This window comes from Alosa sapidissima, chromosome 3 (genome assembly GCF_018492685.1).
Source record: "Alosa sapidissima isolate fAloSap1 chromosome 3, fAloSap1.pri, whole genome shotgun sequence".
Classification (NCBI taxonomy): domain Eukaryota; kingdom Metazoa; phylum Chordata; class Actinopteri; order Clupeiformes; family Clupeidae; genus Alosa; species Alosa sapidissima.
In genome coordinates this window covers 23465752-23491560 of record NC_055959.1, presented here as the reverse complement: position 1 = coordinate 23491560, position 25809 = coordinate 23465752, and the positions used below count along the sequence as shown (strand labels likewise).

General features: G+C 44.5%; 1 protein-coding gene and 2 long non-coding RNA genes across 3 annotated transcripts in view; 2 read left to right on the top strand and 1 right to left on the bottom strand.

The window, feature by feature from the left end:
- Positions 1–116: 116 nt before the first annotated feature.
- LOC121704890 (serine/threonine-protein kinase/endoribonuclease IRE1-like) lies at positions 117–25165 on the bottom strand. Its single transcript, XM_042085432.1, has 22 exons — positions 24919–25165; positions 20418–20535; positions 18419–18452; positions 17566–17638; positions 17132–17204; positions 16010–16132; positions 15796–15897; positions 14070–14331; positions 12332–12410; positions 11050–11215; positions 8910–9025; positions 8587–8772; positions 7850–8102; positions 7573–7663; positions 6616–6805; positions 6266–6365; positions 5552–5751; positions 5104–5251; positions 4016–4143; positions 2811–2934; positions 2417–2484; positions 117–2060 (listed from the first exon to the last, which is right to left on the bottom strand). Exons 1-22 carry the CDS (start codon positions 24988–24990, stop codon positions 1593–1595), a joined length of 3174 nt encoding a protein of 1057 aa, XP_041941366.1. The 5' UTR covers positions 24991–25165; the 3' UTR covers positions 117–1592.
- The window catches only part of LOC121704892, an 18379-nt gene continuing 11426 nt past the window's right edge, over positions 18857–25809 (top strand). The window contains exon 1 of the long non-coding RNA XR_006030677.1: positions 18857–18868. This is a non-coding gene — a long non-coding RNA (uncharacterized LOC121704892). The remainder of the gene's footprint in view (positions 18869–25809) is intronic.
- LOC121704891 overlaps positions 25383–25809 on the top strand; it is a 1115-nt gene continuing 688 nt past the window's right edge. Inside the window, exon 1 of the long non-coding RNA XR_006030676.1 lies at positions 25383–25711. This is a non-coding gene — a long non-coding RNA (uncharacterized LOC121704891). The remainder of the gene's footprint in view (positions 25712–25809) is intronic.

Here is a 25809-nt window from a genome sequence, read left to right as displayed (position 1 = left end):
TCGAATAATGTTTTGTGGAAATCGAAACTTAGAGAGGTGAATCTGCCCATTGTTTCCTTCATGCTTGGGGAGGGCAAAAGTGTGGTGGTAAGCTTACAAAAGTTATCACACAGCAGTCGTTTGTACTCTTATTTATTTGGCATTTCACATAGCAGCTTGAATTCGACAGATAAGTGGCCTGGCTTCAAAGACGACTGGAAAACCTGTTGCATTAGAAACGAGACGTTGCATACTCATGGACTGATTAAAAAATAAAATAAATCACAGACACAAGATGCACTTTACTCAGGCATCCACAATACAAACAAAGCCTGCTAAACACCACATCATAAAATTGAACTGACACTGTGCATTTATAACCATCATTAGGCACAGGCCCACATTACAAAATAAAAATGCATTTTTTTTAGAGTCCCCATTAACACAACTCAAAGGAGTCGGGGGCTTCACTTAAATTAGGCATGTTAACTGCAACATCAAGAGGACGGATTATTCTAAATGTCCATCTCCGTTTCCTGAGATTGGAAAAAAAACATTACTAAAATGCTCCAAATAAATAGGGGAAGAGTTCTTACTTGTGCACCAATTTGGGCTTTAGAGCAAAAATCAGGTTGTACTGGTAAGTTCATGAAAAATAGGACTTGAAAATGTAGTGATAAAACAACAAGACTTATCTCATCGGATAACTTTCCATAATGCTCTTGGGCATAAGCTGATCAGATGAAAAAGAAGAATACAAAAGTACAAAAGTACAGGTAAAACCCAAAGAGAAGTGAGACGTGAAGATGTGCACTTGTACAGCTGAAAGTGTCCCATCATCCGTCATCAGACAGACAGGCATGGTCACTTTCTCAGGACAGTGATAACTCAGCAGGAAAAGGACACCAGGCCATTCACCCATTAAGACATGTCCACACTGAAGCCTGACCACATACGCACAACAATGCAATAATCATTTTAAGTCTGTCCTGTGTGTGTGTGTGTGTGTGTGTGTGTGTGTGTGTGTGTGTGTGTGTGTGTGTGTGTGTACGTACATGTGTGTGTTTCATAAGGCACTCATTGCTCACTGCTTAAAATGATCATAATCAAGCCACTGGTATTTATGCAAAAATAAACATTTGACAGTGAAAACTCATTTAACTAATATAAACAACATTGCACAAGGATAAGAGAAATAAAAAAAATTCTGTCAATGTCAAGTGTCTGAAAAAAGAATCAAATGTAATGCTCCACTACATGCACTGTATGTGTGCACTCCAAAAGAGAACAGGCTCTTTAGAACGTCTCTGTGGATCACACAACTCCACCACACTCAAGGCCACTCCTGCGGCTCTTGCCAGGAACTCTTGACTCCTCAGACTCTCTTATGGGTTCCAAGTCAAGGCACTTCAGTGGGTATGAGTAAAAGGGGGATTTGGGAGCTACTGCTGCTGCTGCTGCTGCTACTGCTACTGCTCCACCTACAGGCAAGGCCCAGGCACTGCAGGCCTGGTCCACACCAGAAACAGAGCGAGAGCAGAGAGTGCAGGCCAGCCCCCTGGAATGTGTCCACTGCCAAGGCAACAACCCTTCACCCTATGCCCAGACCAACTTCACTCTGGCCCGCCAAGCGGTGTCGGGTCTGCAGGTGCACTGGGTGGCTCTGGGGGGCTCTGCTGCTCCGTGAGCGGTTCTGCTGGAGCAGCCGCAGGTCCAGTGGACAATGCAGCCGTCACACTATGCTCTGAGCCAGTGGACTCGACTGTGGCCTGCAGCACTGCAGCACTGGGCTGCGGTCGGTCTGCTTGCTGCGGCTCCGAGCACTGGGGGGCAGTGTCCGCACAGGGGCCTGCCGGGGGCGGCAGTGTGGGGGGGGCGGGGGGTGTAGTCCGTGGGGGTGCGGGCAGCTCGGTGTGGTGGTAGTAGGGCAGGAAGGGCCGCTCCTGGGCGCACAGACGCATGGCCTGGTAGGTGTGCGTCAGCAGGGACGGGAAGCGGGACGTGAAGTAGGCCACAAACTCGTCGGGGACGGAGCCCAGTGTCTCCTGCACCTCTGGGGGCAGCTCCCTGTAATGGTGCTTCTGCAGAGTCCAAAGGGAAACACATTAGAGGCATCTTCACCAACTTAAAGCAACATGATGAATCAATTCCCCCTTTTGTCTGTTTTGTGTGCCGAGTAGCCGTTTAACACCAAGGGGGTACCAAATTTGTCTAAAACAGTCCAAAAGGGCAAGCCCCCACCCGCGGCAACAATGTTGCATAATGCAATGCGCATATTTAGTGCAGGTTCGCATCAGCATTGTCAGAGACACCACTGCCCTTATTGGAGGTCAGTGTGGCTTCAAAATAAGTTTGAAGCAGTTATTTTATGGTACAGAAACCACATTGTGTTGCTTTAACAACTCAATGTCATAGTGTAATTCAGCTGAATACTTGCCTTATTCCTCATCGCACGCATGAGATCCCTTACAGATCCACCTTTATATGAGCGGAACTTACGGAGATCTGGAAAAAAAAAAAGAATTATATATGTGTATATACACACACACACACACACACACACACACACACACACACATTAATAAAACACCATCTTTAACCAAATCACTTCAAAATCATTACTTTTTTGACAATCCTGTTAAATCTCCCAATGACAAATATATGTAAAAGATTTCCCTTAGATAACTTACAACATATCAAATTTTATCTTTATGGTTTTCTTTTTTTGTTTGTTTGGCCAGCAGATAAGCTCTCTTGTATGTAGGCTAATTGTCCTCCTCAATGAAAAAGCAGGCGTGCCTACTGGTGCCTATTGGAGACCAGTCTCTGACCTGTTTGCAAAGGCACTGTAATGTGCTCTCTCCAGTCTCCCATCACCACGGCCCGCCCCCCTCTCTCCAGCTGTCGTACGATTGGTCCGTCCAGCGGCTCTTTCTCGATCCTGTCACTCACATCCTGTGAGATCATGAAGTTACACAGACAGTGAGCAGCTGCAGGTACGTAGTATTGTCACATGCATCACAATAAGAGTAACATACAATGAATGAGGTGCTACTGATAAAAAAAAAAAAAAAACACAAAGGAAAGCTTTGGGAAATTAACATAACATGAACATAACATGAATCTATAAATAACACTAGAAATGCAATTCCGAGGAATTACATGAGAGGATGCAGTCTGCTGGTTAAAAAACATAAAAACACTCGTACCAAATTTGAAGCATGTACGTCAAGCCGTTCTGGAGATATAATGCTGAATGCATGAGATATGGATGGGACTTTTATTTTGACACACAGGAAACACTTTAACAGGATGTGTAGTTCAGGTAGAGCTAGATTGTATGCTTAGAGGCTGAGACAGTTGAATTTCTCACAGGTGACACCTGTGCCAGTGTTCTGATTAGCCTGGGAACTGCTCTGAGAACTACTTAACGAGCGCAGCTGGCTCTATTATGACATCACAGCCCCCATTCAAGTCTATGGGGGGAAAATACACTTTTAATTACAAATATCTCAAAAAGTATAAACTTCTCAAAAATGAAAAACGGATAGGACGGTAAAGCCTTGGAAGATCTACGGAACGGTGTTTGAACCAAATTTGTACGTTAAGCGGTTTGGGCTGAATAGCGTGCACAAAAAGGTAAAAAGAAAAATAATAATAAGAAGTCTCCGGATTTCAAGAGGGGATGCATCCCCTCTAATTAAAAGACACGGCATATATTCCAATATTGCTCTACTTATAGAACTTGGTAGAGTAGATTTTCTTGTGTGCATGCATGTGTGCGTGTGTGTTTTGTTTGTGTGCATGAATTGGATAGTGAACCAGGCCAAAGGTTGGGTCTGAAGGGCAGGGTGCAAGGTGTGTGAGCAGGTCTGTATAATAATTATGGTATTTAGGAGGAGAGTGTGGTATTAGGAGTGTAGCAAGGCTAGGTGTGAAGGCCGCCGTGTGTGTGTGTGTGTGTGTGTGTGTGTGTGTGTGTGTGTGTGTGTGTGTGTGTGTGTGTGTGTGTGTGTGCAGGCACTGCTGTTCAGACCTGGAAGAACTGCAGCTGCTTCTCCAGGCTCCAGAAGAAGGGGTGCTTGAGCACGCGCTCCGCCGACGGCCGCTGCTCCGGCTCCATGCTCAGCATCTGCTGGATCAGCTCTCGGGCCACAATGTCCTCTGGGGGGACCACACACACACACACACTCAGTATAGCCATATACTCAGCTCCCCCTTTTTTACAGTTTTTCAAAATTGCTAAAACACATTTTTTGAAACCTTCAACCCTTTTTCTCAAAACTGTAAACACAAATCCCAAATCTCAAACTACATCTACAAAAACTGACAACCTCTGCAAACCTTACAATTGCCTCAAAACAGTAACTATGCTCAAAACCAAACACTGTCTTCAGATAATCTCACAAAGCAGTAAAGTGAGAACACTACTGAGCAGTCATTAGACACTACATCAAAAAAAGGAAAACACAGTGTTCAGGGCAGCTCATATAGCTCCAGGAGTAATGTTCATTGTTTACAATATAGTATAATTAAATAATAACATCTAAAAAACAAAACAAAGCAAAAATAACTGAGAATTTGGTTCAGAGATTGGAGTTTAGTGTTTTAGCAACTGTGAAAAACTGTAATAACTTTAGCCCCCCCTTCACCAGGGCAAAGCAGATTACTGTAAGTGACCTAATAATGTGTTAAAGCATCAGCCAGGATGGGCAGGAGGGATTAAAAAAACTGGACCAAAGTTGGAATCAGGTCATGGGTGTTAGAGCGTTGTAGGCAAACAGGCAAGTAGGCAAACAGGAAGTAGACAAACAGGAAGTAGACAGCAGAAGTGCTAAAACATGATAAAGTGTGTGAGAAGAAAATAACGCCTGTTTGATTGTGCCAATAATCGCTCATCACGAAGGGAAGTATTTTTAATAGGCTCTGAGATGGAGCTCCATAGGGCTTGAAGCAGGGGGAATTTCTGTGCCTGAATTGATTCAGACATTTTAAAGCTATTTTTCCCCATTAGAGGTAATCAATAGATCTATTTTTGGTGCTTGAACTCCGGGCATGGTGGGTGAGACGGCCAGGCCAGGGCTCTGTGAGCAGGGCCTGGAGGGACTGAGCACCGGGCCTCACCGTGTTTGTCCGGCTGCAGCTGCTCCAGGCTGTAGGTGCCCTGCAGGATGTTGGCCTGCCGCTGCAGGGACTTCCCAAACGGGTGGCTGCCTGAGGACACCACGTAGTAGAAGACACAGCCGGCCGAGAAGATGTCCACTGTGCATGTCTGAGGACGGGAGACCAGCACGAAGAGGAGAGGCACACGTTAAAGATCTGGACTACACGGTCTGGTATTACAATGAATACAAGAGACACACATTTGCATCATAATTATACATATAAATATAAAAAAAGCTACATACAGTACTATATCTGGACAACGTATGAAAAGAGAACCATATAAATACTAATCAGTTATTAACTGACTGATTTTCAAAGTAAAAATCTTTAGATCCTCTCTGTATTAAACTATTCATAAATCGCTCCTTCTCCGTCTATATGCCAATCCTACCGTCCTGCTACCTACCGGGTTGTGCTTGCAGTCTTCGCTCAGGACCTCGGGGGCGATCCAGCCCTCGGTGCCCGGCACGCCGGAGCGCCGGCTAAAGCTGTGGCGGCCCGCCGCCAGCTTCTTGCACAGGCCAAAGTCCGAGATCATGGCACGCACGCGCCCGTGGGCGTTTGGCATGGACACCAGGATGTTGTGGGGCTTCAGGTCCCGGTGCACTACAGCAGAGGAGGAGGACAAAGATTCTTAGTTTTAGTTCCATGGATTTCCTTAAAGGGTCACAGTTAACATTCCACTGTATGAGGACCCTGTTTTCTCTATTATATTCTCACAAAGTGACATGGACCTTGATTTGAATATATATATATTGCTATTTTTACACTGTATACATATCTGATCAATGTATACAGTGTATAATTTGCTATGTAGCATTGATCTATGTTAATTTGGTCCATGCATTTCACATGATAGGCATGCATTTCACATGATAGGCAGTCTGTCATTGAAACTGGGGCCCCATCGCTAATGGAAATAGCAAACATACATAGCATTAACAGCTCTGCCAAGCTCAGGATGATTGGTTCAAACGGTTACTTATCACATTGTATCAGAATTACTATCGAGTAGACACATGAAGGCTAAAGGGGATGTTCATGGAAATCTTGCCATGAAGGTGCCTAGATTGAGTATCTAGGCCCCAGGACGTCACTCTGGACTTCCGTAAGAGCTTACCTATGTTGAGTGAGTGGAGGTGAGCCAGGCCGGACATGGCCTGCTGCAGCAGAGAGACAGGCTCCAGACCGTGGCGGTCAAAATCAGGACGCTCCACATACTGTCAGAACAGAAACACACAGTGAATTACTCCATACCGACATCACCATAAACAATAATCAAATAACTCTGTCCAGCTCCCAAACTCTAATAGGCTCTGATCCATACATACAACATGAGAGCAAATAAAGACAGCAGGGATCGTCACTGTAAATCGATATCCAATGGATTTAAACAATTGAGCAGGTGAAGGAGCTTAATGATTTGAGTAAGCGACAGCGAGAGGGAGTGCTCTCTGTTGGGTGCTCTACCTCCTGCAGTGTGGCTGCACACAGCTCGATGGCGATGTACTGGAACTGGCGGTCGCGCTCGGTGCAGAAGTAGCGGATGACGTTGGGGTGCTCGTCCGACTCCCGCAGGAGCTGCACCTCCCGGTCGGCGAAGCTGAAGCACTCCGGAAGGATCCGCTTCACTGCCACCGAGCGGTTATCAAACTGACCCCTGTGGAGTAGCCGAGAGGAGCTCAGGAACTATCTCAGACCCGATTGCATCTTAAGAGTTGAGCTTGAACCTGAGATTAGCTCCTTCCAGAAAGTTTTAGTGCCTAACATTCAGACTAACATGGTCTACTCTTTGAGGGCGGAGTACTGAGCATGAGATAGTTATGGCCAACACACTGATAACACCTGTGTGTAAAATCTGGAAGGGAACAGGCCACCTTTCATATCTTACTGCCACCACACTGATATACTGCACCAGTCCAAGGGCCCAGGGCAGGCGATTAAACACCTGTCCAACACCACTCTAGACTTCTCACCTGTACACAATGGACCCAGGGCAGGCGATTAAGTATAAGTATAAGTATAAGTATAAGTATAAGTATAAGTATATATACTCTTTTGATCCCTTGAGGGAAATTTGGTCTCTGCATTTATCCCAATCCGTGAATTAGTGAAACACACTCAGCACACAGTGAACACACAGTGAGGTGAAGCACACACTAATCCCGGCGCAGTGAGCTGCCTGCAACAACAGCGGCGCTCGGGGAGCAGTGAGGGGTTAGGTGCCTTGCTCAAGGGCACTTCAGCCGCTTTCTACTGGTCGGGGTTCGAACCGGCAACCCTCCGGTCACAAGTCCGAAGCGCTAACCAGTAGGCCACGGCTGCCACATTAAACACCTGTGCAACACCACTAGACTCCTCACCTGTACACAATGGGCCCAGGGCAGGCGATTGAACACCTGTCCAACAGCACTCTAAACTCCTCACCTGTACACAATGGTGCCCTCTGCTCCATGGCCCAGCACGTTTTTGGGGTTGAACGTGATATTGCCAACTCCGACAATAACCGACTCATCTTCTGGAAACCAAACAAGCAAACAAAATGAAAATGTCAACTTTACATTGCGTCACCAATGGCAATACCTTACTCGAAAATCTCCCATCATACCCTACTGCATCACAGACCACAAGCGAACCCCACTAAACTACAGCATCCACCAGCGCCCATCGGTTCAGTTCACTGGGCCGCCCCGCTCTCACTCACCCATCTCGTCGTGCTCGTTGGCGGAGCTGCCCAGCTCGGACAGGGAGAGGTTGGAGTGGTTGGAGGCGCGCGGCGTGCCGACGGGGCTGCTGTGGTCCGAGCACTCGGCGGCGCGCAGCAGGAAGTCGTCGGCGTCGGGCGGCAGGGCGTCCGGCGGCTGGAAGAGCAGCTGCTGCCGCTGCAGGAGCTCCAGCTTCTGCTCCATCTGACGCTGGAACTGCTGGTGCTGCAGCTGCTGCTGCTTCTGCACGCTCTGGACAGGGCCAGGGGTGTGTGTGTGTGTGTGATGGAGAGAGTGGGTGTGTGCGCATACGTGTGTTTGTGTGTGTGTGTGTGTGTGTGAGTGTGAGTGTGAGAGAGAGAGAGAGAGAGAGACAGAGGGAGAGGGAGAGGAAGAGGGTGCGTGCATATTTTTTTTTGTGTGTTTGTCAGTGAGTCAGAGAGAGAGAGAGAGAGAGAGAGAGAGAGAGAGAGAGAGAGAGAGAGAGAGAGAGAGAGAGAGAGGAAGCAAAGTGAGAATGTGTAAGAGTGAGAAAAAAAAGGGGAATTACCATTAGCATGGATGAGAGAATGACTTAGCTGCTGTCCCCCAGCAAAATGAACTGAAACTAACGTCACTGACAACGTCAAGATACTAACAGGGAAAATTCAGTGACCACACGTGCGATTACATCATTAATGGACCCAGAGCTTGTGGTGTTCTGCTCCAGCTGGTGAGTCAGTGCTGCGTCCTGTACCTTTGGGTAGATGATGACAAAGGCCACCCATCCGGCTAGCAGGAAGGTGCTGAAGATGATGGTGGCCATGTCCTTCAGCATGGAGTCCACCGGCGCCTCTGGACGCACCACACGGCCAGGCTTGTCCTGGATGTCTGTGACTGGAGGAGGCCCACTGGTCTGCTCCATCCCGCTGTCATTCACCTTCTGATAACACACACAGACAATAAGACTTTCAATATAGAGTAGCATGGGCAAACTATTTCATGATAAAAACTCATATTAGTACTCTAATGTCTCTCGGCCTCTCTCTCTCACACACATACACACATGTTGGTGGTTACCTCCTCATGGGTCTTGTCTGTGGTAGGGGGGATGACATTATGGGAGGGACGAGGCACATTCTCAGGGAAGCGCTCCAACAGGGAGCTGTGGGCATCAGGTGGCATCTCATGGTGACCTATGAAGGAGGCAAAGGCAGAACCACAAACCAACCAATCAATCAATCAATCAATCAATCAATCAATCAATTAACGTTTTTCATGTGATGTATTCTAGGTTCTATAGCTTTGTTTACATTCACCTGGTAGGCAAGGGACAAGTTGAACACATTGAACATGTTGTCTGCAGCTGCCTCTCAGTAGGCTACATCTCAGTATTTCAGCAATGTCAACATTTCAGGCATCAATAAAGGTGATGATGAAAAGTTATCCCATTGTTCAATATTTGATAGCCTGTCACAGGAACGTTATTTCGCTAAAATCGCCCTGATTTGGTGCATCGAAACATTTTATTAGTTATCCATTGCAGCATCGGCTATATTAGGCTGTTATGCTAGCTCAGCCTTTAAATATGCTGTTATTGTGGTCATGTGGACTTGATTAAACGGGTAAAGATAATTCATGAACTGCTTATTTCTTACATTACTGAATCAGTAGCCTAGGTTCAACAGTGGTGTTTGAGGTTGCTGTGTTAAGTTGTTGTGTGTGATCGCTAAACAATTCATAGGATCAAATCAGTTTATTTTGACATATGGGAGTTAGCCTAACTGACTTGTAGGCTATAGCACATAAGCCTATTCTGTTTTCATTTATTAGCATTTGTTGCTATTAAATGATCAAATGACACTTATGATAACTTGAAATAGAAGGACAGAAGATAGGTGATTGATGTCCACAAGCACGAATTTCACGAGACAAATTAGAACAAATTGTTCTGGTAAAAATATTCTTGCCATGTTTAAAATGCTGCACTTTTTCCCCTTCATAGCCTCTCTGGCAATTCATTTTTGGATGACTGTAGATAGTTGTATTTTAGCCTACGTCTTTGTAGCCTGGCTACACCATTAGGCTATCTTGAGAATAAAAGACTTCACAGCTGCTAACGATCATCCTCCACAACCATGAGGATAGGTAGGCTAAACGGTCGTTCTTCGCCTTTTTGCTTCTTATTGTAAAACCAACTGTTAGAGCCTACACAAGTGGTCGGCATCCCGGTCAATATTTGATATTAAAATTTTAATTTTGAAGCTATTTGTAACTAGCCTATGCAACCCGGCTGTTGTAGGCTTGCCTACCACTCTAGTTGTAAACAAACGGTGACGTAACATTAGAACGGAGGTGCAAAACCTTAATAGGGGGATTAAATCAACTTTGATGGAGTTGGACGCAATTTCAGGTGAAAAGCACATTCACAATCATAATTTCTCATGTATAATGGTATAGGACATGTTGAACCTCATGGGCAAGAAATGGTGCAGTGACTTTATTTGACCACTAGAGTGCAGTAGTCTCAACAACAACAATATGTGGCGCATGTGAATCTTGCAGTGTGTGTGTGTGTGTGTCCAGTGTGAAAGCCTTTACCAATAGGTGTGTGTTCTAGTGGGAACAGCAGCAGATGGGCACTCGTGCAGTTACTGCAGCTTGCTTCTTTATTTTCCTCAGCATGTGAGCATACACATGTTTGTGAGTGTGTGTGTGTGTGTGTGTGTGGTGGAGCAGCAGCAAGTTTGCAGCAGGTGTTTAAACACAACATTGATATGCTAGAGTGTTTTTGTGGAACGTTCCGACTGTGTGAATCCAGACGGTTATTGGCACATGCAGTGCATGGCTGTATGGACACGTGTGTGGAAGCATGTGCATACGTGCACACCTTATCAATAACCTCAAGTTTCAAGTTCACATGTGTGCTCATATGTATGCAATAGCTTGTCCTACTGATATCTAGTCAGAGTCTAGTGATGGTTACAATGGGAATTGAATGGTTGGGTGCAGGAGCCTGTGCAGCACATGCAAAATTACTTTCAAGATTTTTTCACACCGATGTCCGCATTTATGCGTTTTCCAGAATTCTGCAGTAGGAAATCCCATTCTCTGACACTACTTGTATGTGATTGTTTGTTCCTTGTTTGTCCCTGTATGTATGTGTGTGTGTGTGTGTGTGTGTGTGTGTGTGTGTGTGTGTGAGTCAATAGTGCAGTACCTATGATTAGAGGGTGGTTCCACATGAAGTTGATGTGCCTGCGCTCCTCCAGGGCAGTGCCTGGGTTGATGTCTGTGCTGGGGGTGATGACGCAGCCCTGCCCCTTGTCCACGCGCCTCTGCTGGCTGTTGGGGCCCTCCAGCATGGGAAAGGTACTACCCCGTGGCTGAGGATAGACACACACACACACACACACACACACACACCTCATCAGGAGCCACTCATGGAGATGCAGGTGCTGAATGATAGTCACCTTTGTGACAGGACAAACATATTGACTGTTATCTCAAATCATTGACCAAGTAAAAAAAAAGGTCAGTTGTCAGTTGTTTGTATTAGACACAAACACAAAATGCATACATAACTGTAGACCATTACTGCAAGTGCATCTGCAGTGTTTACCCAGATACACACCCACATAAACACTAGTTTTCATCTCTCCGTCAGTACTGGAGACACAGTTAAGAACACCTTAGATACACCTGGATTATGCACAGGTGTGAAATAAACAGTGTTTTCAGGGAGGACAGTCCCCTCAAACATCCATTTAGTCCTGAAGTAAAGCCGTTGCACATGTCTGTAGGTGTAAGTGACAATAGCACACTGGAATAACAGGTCTAAAGGATGAGAGTGAACTGTTGAAGGTGTGGGCTTCTCTTTACAGGACTGGCAGGGCTGCTCTGAACACACGTGAAGAGGTAGCCACCAGTGAGTGGAGGGCAGTGGACTGTGTACTCTACTCTTACTCGAGCATCTGGCCGCAGGCATTTTCCACACAGGGTTTCCTCAAGTGTTTGTCAAGGGTCCTCGTAGTTAAGAGTAAAGAGCCTTTCCCCCACTCTAAAAAAGGTAAATGGGAAAGCCAAAATGGCTGAAGTAGAAACTGGCTCTGCACCTGCCTCTGGAGCTGAGCTGATGCCCTACATGAACAGGAAGCGGCATGACCAAAAATGGCCGTGTGAGACACTGATAATATACAAGGCTTTTTGAGCAGGGTTGCTAGGCAATGTTACTTAATATTTTTTCGTTCAATAGGTAAATCATCATGATCATTCATTCCAAACACATGGAGTCAGCTATGTGGTTGCCCAGCAACAAAGCTGCACCATGCATCATCACCTTGAGGCAAACCTGAGGGTTGGGGTTACCATAACCCTCCTGGCTAAGCGCCGAGTGTGTGGCCGACTTTTTTTTTTTTTTCAAAGTCCATTAAACCAGATGCACGTGCTGTTGCGGTCCTGCTGTGGAGGTCACGCTGTCCTAAACTCAAGAGGTCACTCACCATGACTGTGACCCCGTCGTGAACGAGAGAGGGCGAGGCGTACAGGCTGGTGGAGTAGCGACCCACATACAACGTGGCCCTGCCGACACACAAACACAACACATTTCAGCAGGAAAGGAGGGGAAAAAAATCATTATTTGAAACTTTTGCTCATATAGACAGCATGTCGAGGAATAACAACCAATTATATCCTTTACATAAAATATGGAGAAAAACATCACAGTATGTAATAAAATACCCTAGGTTTGTGAGCTTTCTTGCAATATGTAAATCAATTAATTTGATAAAGACTGCTACTTTTAATGGAATGTAATGTAGTGCAGATCAGGTTGCCATTTCATCCAATACACTTTTTGAAGAACAAAAGTTACAAGTGTAATATTACATGGGAAATAGGCTATATGAAATAGAGAAGACATAACTAACTTAATAATAGAGTAGGACCAAGTGTCTGTATCTAAAATCACTCCCACCAATCAAGCACATACACTGCATCGTTTCTAAAAGGAAAAGCAGCCGTTAAGCTTATTTTAAAATTGCATTCAAACTTTTCAATCATCAGAAAAACTAATATGGTACCAAACCATCAACGTAATAACAATGTGCAAACATACATTTAAAAACAGTTACAGCAATGACACTGACAAATTTTGGCTTGGGTATAAAGCTTATTGTTATGACAGCAATACTCCTTTACACAAAAGTAAAGTCTTCGCACCCTCTTCTCCACCTAATAACCCAGACAACAATTCAAAGTGTCTACAAATAGAATATCAAGATGAAACCATCAGCCGTTCTGAGCCACTGCACGCTCTTGGAGACGGCTGGGTTTTGAAAGTCAGTCAGCGAACTTGTGAAATCATAACCAAAGGGGACATCCTGTGCAACGTTCCCGGCCAAACACACCAAACAAGCCTGAACAATCTGTCCAGCTGAGGCAACCCTTCACATGAGCAGAGAGGATTTGCCTCTCTGGCTTGGAAGACACTGCCTGGAGGCATTGAACACAATGCCGGTCTTTAGGGTGTGGAACTTTCAAACTGTTAAACATCTCAGAGATTCTGGGAGGTAGAGAGGGTGTCCGACTTCAGAAAGTAAAGTCCTGCCCCATTTTGGTTCCAACCATTCACTTAATCAGCCACTTCTCATTAGCACAATTCTTAAACCAGGTAGATCAGCTAATTAGTAAAATCACATGTGTTAAGTGCACAGGCAGAACCAATACATGGCAGGACTTTCTGAAGCCGGACTTTTACATCTCTGCCCACTCCCCCTACTCCACCCCCTTCACAGTGCCCTTAGGATTGCACAAGATAGATAGATTTCAAAATGATTTGTGAGCTTAAATAGCTTGCAACCCTGAGGGATATCAGTCAGACATCTATTCCAAGATCAGCCAACCGAGCCCCTCCAAACGATCACTCCACATTCACTCTAAACATCTGAGGGGGCTTTGGAGTTGCCTTCAACGCCAGTAAACCCTCACTGTCTACACAACTGTTTCAGTCTTGTACAATTTGAGACAAGACAAAAATACATCATGGGAGTAGCCAAAAATGTGATTCTGTAATCATTACAGAGATACCAGACTTCAGACGTAATACCTTAAGTCGTGTAAACGCATAATGTTAAAAATAAAAATTGGGAAAATTCCTATGACAGTTCCTGAAAACCACATCTTTAGTCATGTTCATATAATGCCAAGGCGTCGCAAAGAAGTTGTGTGGAAGGGGCTTACATGAGCTTGTCCTTGGGCTTCTTCTCCTCTGGGAAAGGGTACGCCCAGCGCGTGATGCGGCCCACCTCTCCGGACATGAAGGTGAGGTAGCGCAGCGTGTCCTTGGCCATGTTGGTGTGCGGCAGCTTGCGCAGGCCCTCGCGCTGCCACATGTACACGGCCACCACCGGCGACTCGTAGTTCTGCACCCACTGGACGTCGCCCGACTCGCTGTCCACAGTCACCACCAGCCCGTCGCTGTTGGACACAAAGTGGGCCATTTCTGCCACACAGACAAGACAAGACAAGAGGAGGTGGGTGTTAGAGAGCTGTGACAATAGGCAGAATTGGAATATGAGTCAGTTAGGGTTCGCATCACATGGCAGGTTGGGCTTGGTGAGATCACATTAAATGTGGGGGAGGAAATGGATTATGTTAGGTTCAGTAATCTATTGCTTTACGTGTTTCAAGGATTGAGCTTTTCATTTTTAATATTATATATTTTTTTTTTTATCATAAATCAATTATGTTTACAGTGATATATTTGATAGAATTATTAGCTCTAATATATACTATACAGTTGTTGCATGCCAGCTGAGTTGCAGTAAATCATTAGGTGGGGTGTGTTGAATAAGGGACTGTTTACAAAGACGAGCAACACATTTCACTTTTGGAGTTCAGAGTTAAGAGGGATGTTAGTTACAACATATTTAACTAGTGTCTTAATAGCACCCAAAACAGGAATTCTCTTGCGAAATCCGTCCCTGAAACTACTCTGACAGCAAATTTTAACTGAAAACTAAAATTTGTTAGCTTAAGATCCTGTCCATCTTCATAGATTCCTGCTAACAGCAAGTCAGTGCAGTTATGTCCACAACTGCCTTGTGTACATTGTTATGTCTGCATACACAGTCTAGTGTTGTGAAATGATAACGACTGTGAAAGCATAAACCACTTTCTATGCTGCTCCGTCTGGAGAGTGAAGTGGCGCAAGATAAACTCCAGAGAGAGTCAAGCTGTTCTCTTCAAGAATCCTTATTTATATACTGACTGCCCACTACTGCTTACTACTGTTTTACTATTGTACACAGCCTAACGTTTTCACTACTGTTTTACTGCTACACTGTTACCTCAACCTGTTCTTGCACAGAAATAGTTTTTTTATTTTACCTTGTCTACATTACACTTTACTCTCCTATTTGTCTATATTATTTATGCTGGTCTCTAGACCTTACTGTTGCACTGTTGGACTAATGAAGGACTACTTTTTGCACCTTCACCATGACACCCACTCTCTTGAGCACCTTGCCAGGCACACACAACTAAGGACTATGGTTGGACTACTGTTTGCACCTTCACCATGACACTCACTCCCTTTAGCACCTCACCAGTCCTGGCCCTGTCACTACAAGCGTCTTATGCTTGATCACCCTCAAGCACATTGGACTTTCTTAATTTAACTTATATAGTGTATTTAGTATTTAGTTTTGTTAGTTTCTTATCTTATCTTCTACTGTCTTTATTGTACAGTGGAGTTTAGTTATATGTTTATACTAATGTAATATACTATACTAATGTTTACCATTTCTGTTGTAAGTGCATGTTGTGTGTTATGTCTGTATGCTACTGAGACCCTTGAATTTCCCCTTGAGGATCAATAAAGTATCTATCTATCTATCTATCTATCTATCTATCTATCTATCTAAGATGGAGGGCGAGAAGTGGTGGAGGAGGAAGAAACTTGTACTGTATAGGGTGTCGTCGTCAGGCAGAGTGGAGGCGTAGTCTGAGTAGGTGGCATTCCAGCGCAGCTCTCGACTCTTGGTGTCATACATGGTGATGGTGTACTCTAAACAAGAGACACAGAAATAAAGAAAACAATACTGAAACAATTCATTTTCCAACGCCGTTTTTGAAGTCGTTTTTTTATGTCGTTTTACGTTTTTTTGTTTACTACCTACCTGTGCGTCCAAGGAAAAGCAGAGAAGATGACGGGCAAAGCATCTCAGCAAAAGACGAGGTCAGGGTTTGCTGTTTTTCACCCGTTAGTAGGTCAACCACATACCACACATCCTGCTTCTTACCTGCACACACATGCAAAAACACTTTAATGAGTCACTCCATTGCAATTACTTCCTACAAAACACCCACACCTTAAATGAAAAACAATACAAAATGATAATACACAATCACAATTTTCTTTGTAAAAACAACAACAACAAAAACAAGCCACTGAGTAGCAGAACCAAAGCTGAGACACTGTGGCTTGAGTGTGCGTCAGATATTTGTGACCGTTGTCCGAATGTTAGATGGCGTGGCCATCTCCTACTACCAGAGGTTAATAAACAGAGAGTGGGAAGCTGCACCGCAGTTGAGGGCCACTAACGTCTGACCACTTCATTAACATGGACAAACAGGACGCTGGTGATTATCTTCTCCTCACGCCACACAATGGGCTGACAATGGCTTGAAAACCCATCCACACCCGCACATAAAGCACTCTCTCTTTCTCAGTTCCTCCCTCTCCTCACTTGGCTAAGGGGAGTGGTAGCAGCAGACGGATTGTTCTGGTCAGTGTGGGCAGCGTGGAATTGCATGAGAAAAACCACAGCGCTGCGACGCCCACCTGCCAGGCCGGCCATTTGGCACCCCCGCAGTTCCGCAAACGGGCGGTTGTTTGCCGAGTGGAAGCACTGCAAAAATGCCTGAGCTCCTCGCCATGCTATGGGCTACAGTGAGCACTATGGATAAGACCTAAAGCACACGTGAAGGCAGTAGGGAGGAAACAGCAGTAGACTTTAAGAGTGATGAGGAGGAGGAGGAGGAGGTGGTGGTGGTTGTGGTGGTGACATTAAGCCAAGCCACTGTGCACACTTAAAAGAAGTCATTGAGGCACAGGACTTCCACAAACAATGGTAGACTTTATCTTCAAATCGATTTGCATTGTTCGGCTTTGGGAGGGCGAGGCAGAGGCAGCCTGCTGAGCTGGTTGCGGTCGCGTGAGGACGCCAGGCGGCTGTTTGGGTGTGACTGCCTGAGACAGCGGGAGCGGGAGAAGGAGCGGTGAGAGGCGGCACCCTTACCTGTGTACAGGAGGCCGTCTGTGCTGCGGCATGGGGAGGCCTGCACCAGCTCAGGGATGGTGAAGGGAAGCTTCTGCAAGAGCAAGAGGCAACAACACATCAATACACACACAAAGCATGGCATGACTGTGATGGGCTGCTACTGGGCCCTGCACGGTCACAATAGCAAGATTTAGCAACACAATAACAAAATATGACTCAGAACTGGACAGTGAAGAAAACATATTGCTAGTGGAAGTGGCCACAATAGTCCTTCTTAGAACACACTCAGTCCAATAGTCCTTCTTAGAACACACGCAGTCGCTAAGGGGGTCTTCCCACAGCAGGACTGTGAGCTGAACGGACAGAGTGGCCAGGTTACCAGAGAAAGAGGAAGCCGCTGTGTCTATGTAGCAAGAAAAGGGGAAGAGAGTCGTGAGTGTGTATGGCCTCACCGTCAGACCCTCGTTGTTCTTCCCACTCAGAGAGTACAGGCTGCCATCGTTAGGGTCTGGTAGAAATGCTGGCCTGCAAAAGAAAACGGACAAAGCCTGAGAAAACGACTCCATTACATTGATTATACAACAACACTACCAAAACACTGAATTCCCTTGCTCTTTGAAAACTGTTGTGATTCCTAAAACTATCTAAGTACTTTATCTTTACTATAAAGATTAATTGTAAGTCTGAGTATTGCAAAGGGCAGGCTGGGATGTTAAGTGCAAAAAAGTTCATGTAAAGGACTGTGGATGCGTGTATGTAATAATTAGGAGAAGGCACATGTTCCGAGACCATCTACATGTGCTATGAATGAACCATCCAGTCGCAGGAAAAGGTCATCGCACGTTAAACTTTCTAAAAATGGTCCATTATCTATTAGTCTACGACAGGCCCTCACTGGATGGTAGATATAATGGCAGTTTGGGTGATGAAAAACACTCTCACACACACAACTATATCCAATCACACATCTTGCATTATCATGGCCCTGCTGTTACAGCCTCTGAGGGGGCACTGTTGTTGTGCAAGAACACGTCTGCAGCGTACTCTTGCACATGGATGCAGAAGCACATCAATGAGAACTTGTGTTTTTTTTTTTAATCAGTGAAGACTTGCAAAAATGATCCTCCTCTAATAGTGTGAACAGGAAATAAGATGCGCGATCAGCAACTTGTGAAGTTCCTGTTTGGTATCTTTCACAATCACATATCTACAGACTGGAAAACACACATCCACAAACACACACACACACACACACACACACACACACACACACACACACACACACACGTGTTCAAACATACTTACTCAGCCACATGCGTAGGGACCTGAAGAACAGGATCTGCAGGAGAATGACAGATAGGCTTTCAGTTAGGATTCCCGCACATTATCATACTCTCATTCAAATACTGAGGTCATGGATCAGCTGCAAGGCTCTGCACCAAATACTACACAGAAAAAATACAAGCACTTCCTGCAGGTATCATTAGAAAGTTATTTGGTGCCTTTTTGTGGCATGCCTCCGATACGGCAATCCGACACACGTAAAATTGATGCATTTGCTGTTGTAACTCCAGAGGCAGACCTCCACCTTCACAAATATTTGCATTGGCATGAGAGGCTTTTTACAAAATCACCAAGGCACGGGCCTTTACCCACGGATACAAAATGGCACCCGGGGTGAAAACAGGAAAGACTGTGGATACACAACTACGCTAAACAGCCCTGCTGATAACACCTTAATACTACACAAACAACGTGAGATGATAGCACAGGCACACAAGGTCAACCATTAGGATGGTCTATCAACATGTTCAAATACTGTACTTGGAGGAGGGGGCTTTGAAGTGTCACCAAGGTTCTTGATCCATAACAGAGCTTATAAGTTAAGAGCATATTTGCCATAACCAATAGGTATTTTACTCATAAATACTTTTAGCAAAGAGGACCTATTGCAAGACTTTAGTTTTCTCCTAGCCTTCTAGTGGTCTTGTTTTAGTACTTTGACATGGCCTTTGCACCACCAGTGAAATTCCTGCGCAACTCGGTCACAACAAAGTTACAGTCAGCAAGTTGGCAGACCAAACATCATGGGGGGGGGGAAAGAATAAATGATCTCTGGTCCAATCTTATTAAATCAAGTTATGACAAACCAGCAGTATTTTAAGTATAGCCTAAACACTAGAAGAACTTTGCTATGTCAACACAAGAGACATCCGTCTCTTCCACTGAAGGGTAAGCTATATACCGGACGACTTAGCCAGATGGGAGTGTGTGGCGGACACCAAACCCATCCACACGCATGGCCAGCTGCCACTGTTGAAAGACCAGCGGAGGTGCAGCAGGTTACCATGGTAGTTGGTAGTAAATACATATACTGGAAACTGGCTGAAGAGCGGAAAGAGCACATTATGCTACATTATGTATTTAGGGCACAGGACATTAACAGTCACACAGTGGCATTTTAGCATGAGGGACAATGAATGATGTAGAAATGGGGGCCTGACTAGGGACTGCTCTTAGCCACTGCTGCTGGCCTTGATGGCCGTTTATTTGTCCCCTTGCTGTGGACTGTAAATGATTGCTAGAGTCCGTGGAGGAGGGCTACAGAAGGGGAGGTGCGCTTTGCACTGGCATGACCTTGGTAATCTCAACATCACGCCTCCCCACTGCAAAAGAAAGCCCCCCATTATCTGCATTGCATATACACTACAAAATTTGCTAACATAAGCCAAAAATAAACTCTCTCTGCTGAAGATACTGTATGTAGTTAAGTGATAGCATATCTATGCCACTCCTACCCTCCTAAGTTGGATAAGGGCAGTACATGTTTCAGTCATGTATTTTCAAGTTTGATGTTATTGTTTGGTGCAAACAGCAGAAGTAGTGAAACTCTGAAGAAGAAACACTTTTCTGTGTTTTTTGACAGTAATGACAATAGCTCCTTTTTCAAGGCAGAGTGCACTTAAGTAAAAGAGAGACTGATAGAATAAAAAAAAAACTGTTGGAAAGAAAAAGTGAAGAAATGAGGAAAGAAACATGACCCTGGGTATCTATGAACATGACCTTGGGTATCTATTCAGATACCCAAGTATTAGTATCCATCCTCATAATGACAATAGGGGAGCTGGATGCAGTTTCTCATGGATAGACATCCCATCAGCCTAACCTGATGTCTAGGCTTTATCCCAATAAGTGGGGGGTGTGAGGTCTTGTGTAGCTGGGATATTATGAACACAAAGCATTGGGCCTATGGGGAACAGCCCAAATGTGTATCTGAGCCTCACCGGCCTGTTTCTCAGCTTACCTTCCTTCAGTGTCCATTGGATGGAACCCGATCTCTTGTTGACGGCGTGGAGGTTCCCGTCCAGCGTGGACACAAACAGGAGACTCTCTGGCAGTGAGAGTGTGGCTTCGCAGAAACCCTGCGAGAAAGACAAGTAACGTTGAACAACAAATCTAAGACTACTTCTGAAAAATCATGCAGCCAGACAAGCTATTCTCCACTGAACACCCTCAGAGGTTATATATGCATCATGGAGTAAGAAGACTCCTGTAGCAGTTACACACCTATTGCCAAAAGCTTTAGCGCCTACAAAAGTAGCAGCACAACTTATTTTAGGCCATGCTAATGATACTACACCAATAAAAAAGGCATAGTGACAGTATAGTGAAGAGCCATACCCTTTGCAAATGGCTGGATTTCGTGGACAAATACTTTTAGTATTTGTATATTTAAATATAAGTATATTTAAATTCACACTGGTGTACAAAAAACATCTGCTGACAGCAAAGAAGCTGACAGTAAGAAATATGATAAATTCATGACACCAATGTCAAACACTATTAGGACTCTTGCGTCTTCAAAAAGCGAAGAAACACAATCGGTTATTGGTGAAAGGTGCAGGCTAAATGTCTGCTAATTATGAATGAACTTCACGAGATTGCACCTGAGGAAAGTTGCCTTTGACTTACACTCATGCATCATAAGCAAAACATTAATGACAAAGGCAGTAAGACCTAAGTCTACAATTATACATTCTTGAAGCAAACCATAACAATAAGGCTCATCGTCTGTACTAAGAAACAATTGCCTATGCCCCGCCAAGACAAAAACTTCACACAAGCTTGTAACTCCAGACCGGCTCTATAGAACACTGCAGCTGAAGTGGAGAGCACGGCCAGGACTCCACTGGGATCCTGCCGACAGCGCCCCGCCATGCGGAGGACAGCAGGGTGACCTCTCAGTGTGGCTAACTTTCTTCCTCATTTCTTATTCTGGAGCCCTGTTCTTTGGGCTGTATTTGTCACAGACCAGGTGCAGTGTGGGCTGACTGGGTGAGGGCCACATATCACATGTGCATCTTCTGCTCTCCCTCAAGGCCTTGGCTCAGGCACACTCATCACCATGGGGAGATATGGACAGAGCCCAACACAAACTAAATAGGCTGTCGGTGGTGGTGGAGGAGGAGGAGGAGGAGGAGGAGGAGGAGGTGGTGGTAGTTGGGGCAGCGGAAAGAGAGTTGGGAAAATACACAGGAAACCAAGCATGACCAATCGAAAAACGTTACAAAGAAAAAGAAAAATATAGCGAGATACAAAAGAAAGATTATTAAAGTAAGAGGCGGACAGAACCTGCATGTTCTGCTGTTTGTGGGCGAGACGGTGAGAGGCCTTTTCTGGGTGTGGGGGCAGAACAGCTCATCCAGCAGTGCTCTTAGATCACCAGTCTGGCAGCAGCCAGAGAGAGAAGGGTGGGGTGCATATCACTACTGAAAGCCTCCATTTCTCAACCTCAGGCTAAAAGCCAAGCACTGGGCCAACGTTGCCTCTGCCCATAAACAAGCTAAGCAGTTAGCTCCAGAAAATAGCTAGCCTAAGGAAAAATACCCCCTATGATTTCCAGTGAATCACTGATCTGAATAGTACTGAAGAAAAAAAAAAACAAACCTTTAGCAGTCAAGCCTTAGATGTGACAAATAACCCGGCTTGTAGGCCTTAAGGCAAACCAATCACATTTCCCTAAACTGCAGCTGTATAACAGGTCCCTTCCCACCAGATACTTTAGAAAGGGGAAGCACCAAGGGGCATAACGGAAAGGCAGTTCAACAAGCAATCAGAACCCTAGTGAAGTTACAGCAGTTTAACAAGCCTCAACAAAACAATACCAAACTGTATGAACTACTGCTGGACTGCCCCCAACCTGAATACTGCAAGACCAGAGCAAACACTGAGCACCTGGAACTTCCCACTTTACAGCAGCCTCGAAAAGGGGTGTCCAAAACAGGAACAGATGATAACCAAGGCGCTACTTTCAGTCACTGGCACTATAAATTCCTTTTCTCACTTTCAGTAGCAAAAACACTTTCATGTTCTGAAAGACCCATCTGTTGAGTCCTGTTTGGAACCAGTAGGCTGAAAAATTATAATGCTGCATTCTGGACTCCGAGTTATATATCGCTGTGAAAAGTGAGCGCGGAACATCGGGCCCTATTTTTGTAACTTTTTACATCAAAACGTCTTTTCTCATCGCTCCAGTCAGACATTGCGTAATGTCCATTACATAATGCTGTACGCCCAGATGTGCTAAAGCTAAAGATGTGGACAACAGCGTGGGCTAGTTAAACTCACTCCTCTGATGAAGCACCCTCAAAACATTTAATACTAGAGTAACAGTTTTTAGTCAGTCAAAATCAGAATGCACTGTAGTCACACTTGGTGAGAGGTTATGGTTAATTCAAGATAAATGACACAAAACCAGGCACAGACAATATACATCTAGGAGACAACAAATGAGTCTCTAAATTGAAATGTGTGCATGTGTGTGTTTGTGCTGTGAGACTGTCAGTTTTCTTAACGGAGTGCAGAAAACACTTATCAAGAACATAATAAAGCATGTATGCATGCCTGTATTCACAGCTAATCTCAAAGAAACAATTCTAAATAAGGCTAAAATCTCCATCCTATGTTGTTACCTAATGCTGTTCTAGACTAGAACTAACCTATTCACTAGTTCTAGAAATCATGTGACTTTTAATCCAAGTCTAGTCTGTGTAGTGCATACACACAAGCCTATAGCCTTCATAATTCCCACAACAAAATGACCATTCTTGCTGCAGCCCATATAGCCAGCTTTGGTTTAGGTGCAAGAGATGACATTTAGAACATATTGAATAACCTTAATAATATTTTGAGCCTGTATTTAGAGTACACAAACATAGTAATTTTAAGGTATGTCTATGTACAGACAAGGTTTTGATCCACACTGCTCCCAGTCCCAACCCCAGGCAAAAGCATTTTTTTGTTTAGCAAAGGATACTCAAACATTACTAAAACGTTACACTGTTTTTTTTAGTGCCTGTACACTTAGGGCAGTAGAGCAGACAAGGAATGCCACAGCAGGGAACATGTTTGTGAATCTGATATAAACAAAGGACAACTTAAAAATGTCAGCCCAAATATCCCATACACAGTGCAAGGCTGCCTGGGCCTTGCTATGCCACACTTTGCCAATCAATAGGCAGATACTTCTAGGTCAGAGCTCCCTATGTCAACAAAGACATACACCTATCAGTGCTCTGGGCGAGTGTCACATGGCTGCAATCACAGAAGCGTAGGGTGCACAGCACGCCGCAGCTACACAGCCCTGCCGAGGCCATGCGCCGTCCTTGTGATAAGAGCTGCAGACGGCACACGGATCCTGGACCACTCTGGACCACACCGCGTTGCCTCTTTGCAATTCCCATCTGCTCAGAAACCACGGCAACACCTGCAGGTCACCCAGGCGGGTGCAGATGAGTCATTTGCCATGCAGCCCCATGTCTCTGCTTATTCCACTGGAGCCTCTGCATATAATCATGTAAATGGGAGTAACAGAGGTGCTGGTGGGCCATTAGGTTTGAGGAACACAGAATGTGCCTGTGGCTCCAGGCAAAAAAGCCCACTGTTCTCTTACAGAAAAGTGATTAATTACTCCCTTATCCATTTATAATAACCCACACACACAAACAAAATGCTCTGAAGGGACCACAAACTATTAATAGAAACGCTTCCCTTCATGTTTAACTCAGTATAACATCTTACAAAAAAGAAATAAATCCTAAAAGGGTGTAAACCATCTCTGTTCCAAATGATTAAGTGTAAGGCTTCAGCCCCCCTGTTTACAGACATTCCGACCACCACTGTCATGTAAGACATACAGACAGATGAAGACCCCTGACACAATGACAGGTTTAATGTAATCCACTTATCGCTTAACAAGATTGCCTCATGAGCAAAGTAAACTTGACGTGAATTTGCTGACATTTTACCTAGTAACCAAAAACAATAAATGTTTCACAAAATGCCAATATAAGACATGGTGAGCTATTCTATCCTCAAATGAAAATGCAAATTAAAAGTGAATAAACGTTACCATATGCTGAATCTATTCACACAATATTACCGCCCGAATTATACAATTGGAGAGTCGATAGAGGTTTTGGGGTTGTATAATGTTGGAGGAGGATGACAAAACAGGAAATTATGTTAAGAAAATATTTTGATTATTACAAATATTTCGACGCGATGGACAAGTTCCACTCAAGTCTCAACTGAGGAGTTATTTTCTACAAAACGTACTTCCTCACATTGGCCATATGTAAGCAGCTACTTATGTGAAAAACAGATACACGCGCTTCACAAGAGCCGTACACTCAGAATAAATACATTCAGTTTAATAAAATACATACTTATTGCTTGCTACTTGTTTACTCTAATCGGTGTGACTGTTTAGCTAGCAGGCTAGCAATTTCCCAATCCATACTTACCGTCTGTGGCACAATGCAGGAGATCAACGTGAAAATGCACCACACGAGGGCCCGACTACACACTCCCCACATCTTCCAAATAGCAAGTCAAGTTCATAAACACAACAAAAACTTTGGTAAGTCGAATACTGCCTAAGACAAGACTAGAACCACAAATTTCAAATTGCGTCTTCTTCCATGCTGTTTGTGTTTCTGGCCAGCTTGTCTTGCGCCTGGTTACTACTCCGTCTGGTCCTTTCCTGTTAGCGTACGACTGGGATGTGACGTCACTAGATATATGACGCAAAGGAGTTACTTTTCTGATAAACTTTCTCTCCAATATTAAATATTATAATAACAAATTAAAGATACATGCATTTGAACCATTTGCCGTGAATGTAGATTATCTGGATTACTTAAGAATTTGAGACATTTTTTTAATGAAGTATACACCGGAAGTACGTAACCTTAAAAGGGACGAGACATTTCTTTTGGCACTCCAGCACTCCTGAGACCACTCGTTCTTCAGTTCGCGCAGGAATTAGGGACTAGGACGGTCACGTTTAGCTCTACGAAGTTATCAGAGGCGAGCTAGCTGCCTATATAAGTATGTTTTTCTCAGATCTTAGACGATGGACCGATATCCTTTTGTTTATAATAACTAATTTATATCATAGTGGCTAGGCCTACAGTAGCCTAAATGCCACAGGGCCAGAGAATGTCTGACGGGGCCTGCTGCCGCTAGAAAACGGTCCTGTTCTTAAAAATTTCCATTTACAAGCAACGTTGCTTAACCAGCAAGGCGCTTGAATAGGTGAGTTGTATTTTTGGTCGATAATGCTGATGCTTTGAGTGATAAGTGGTTAGCATATATGATCGAAATTGTCAAACTAAATTGTGTTCAAACGGTAT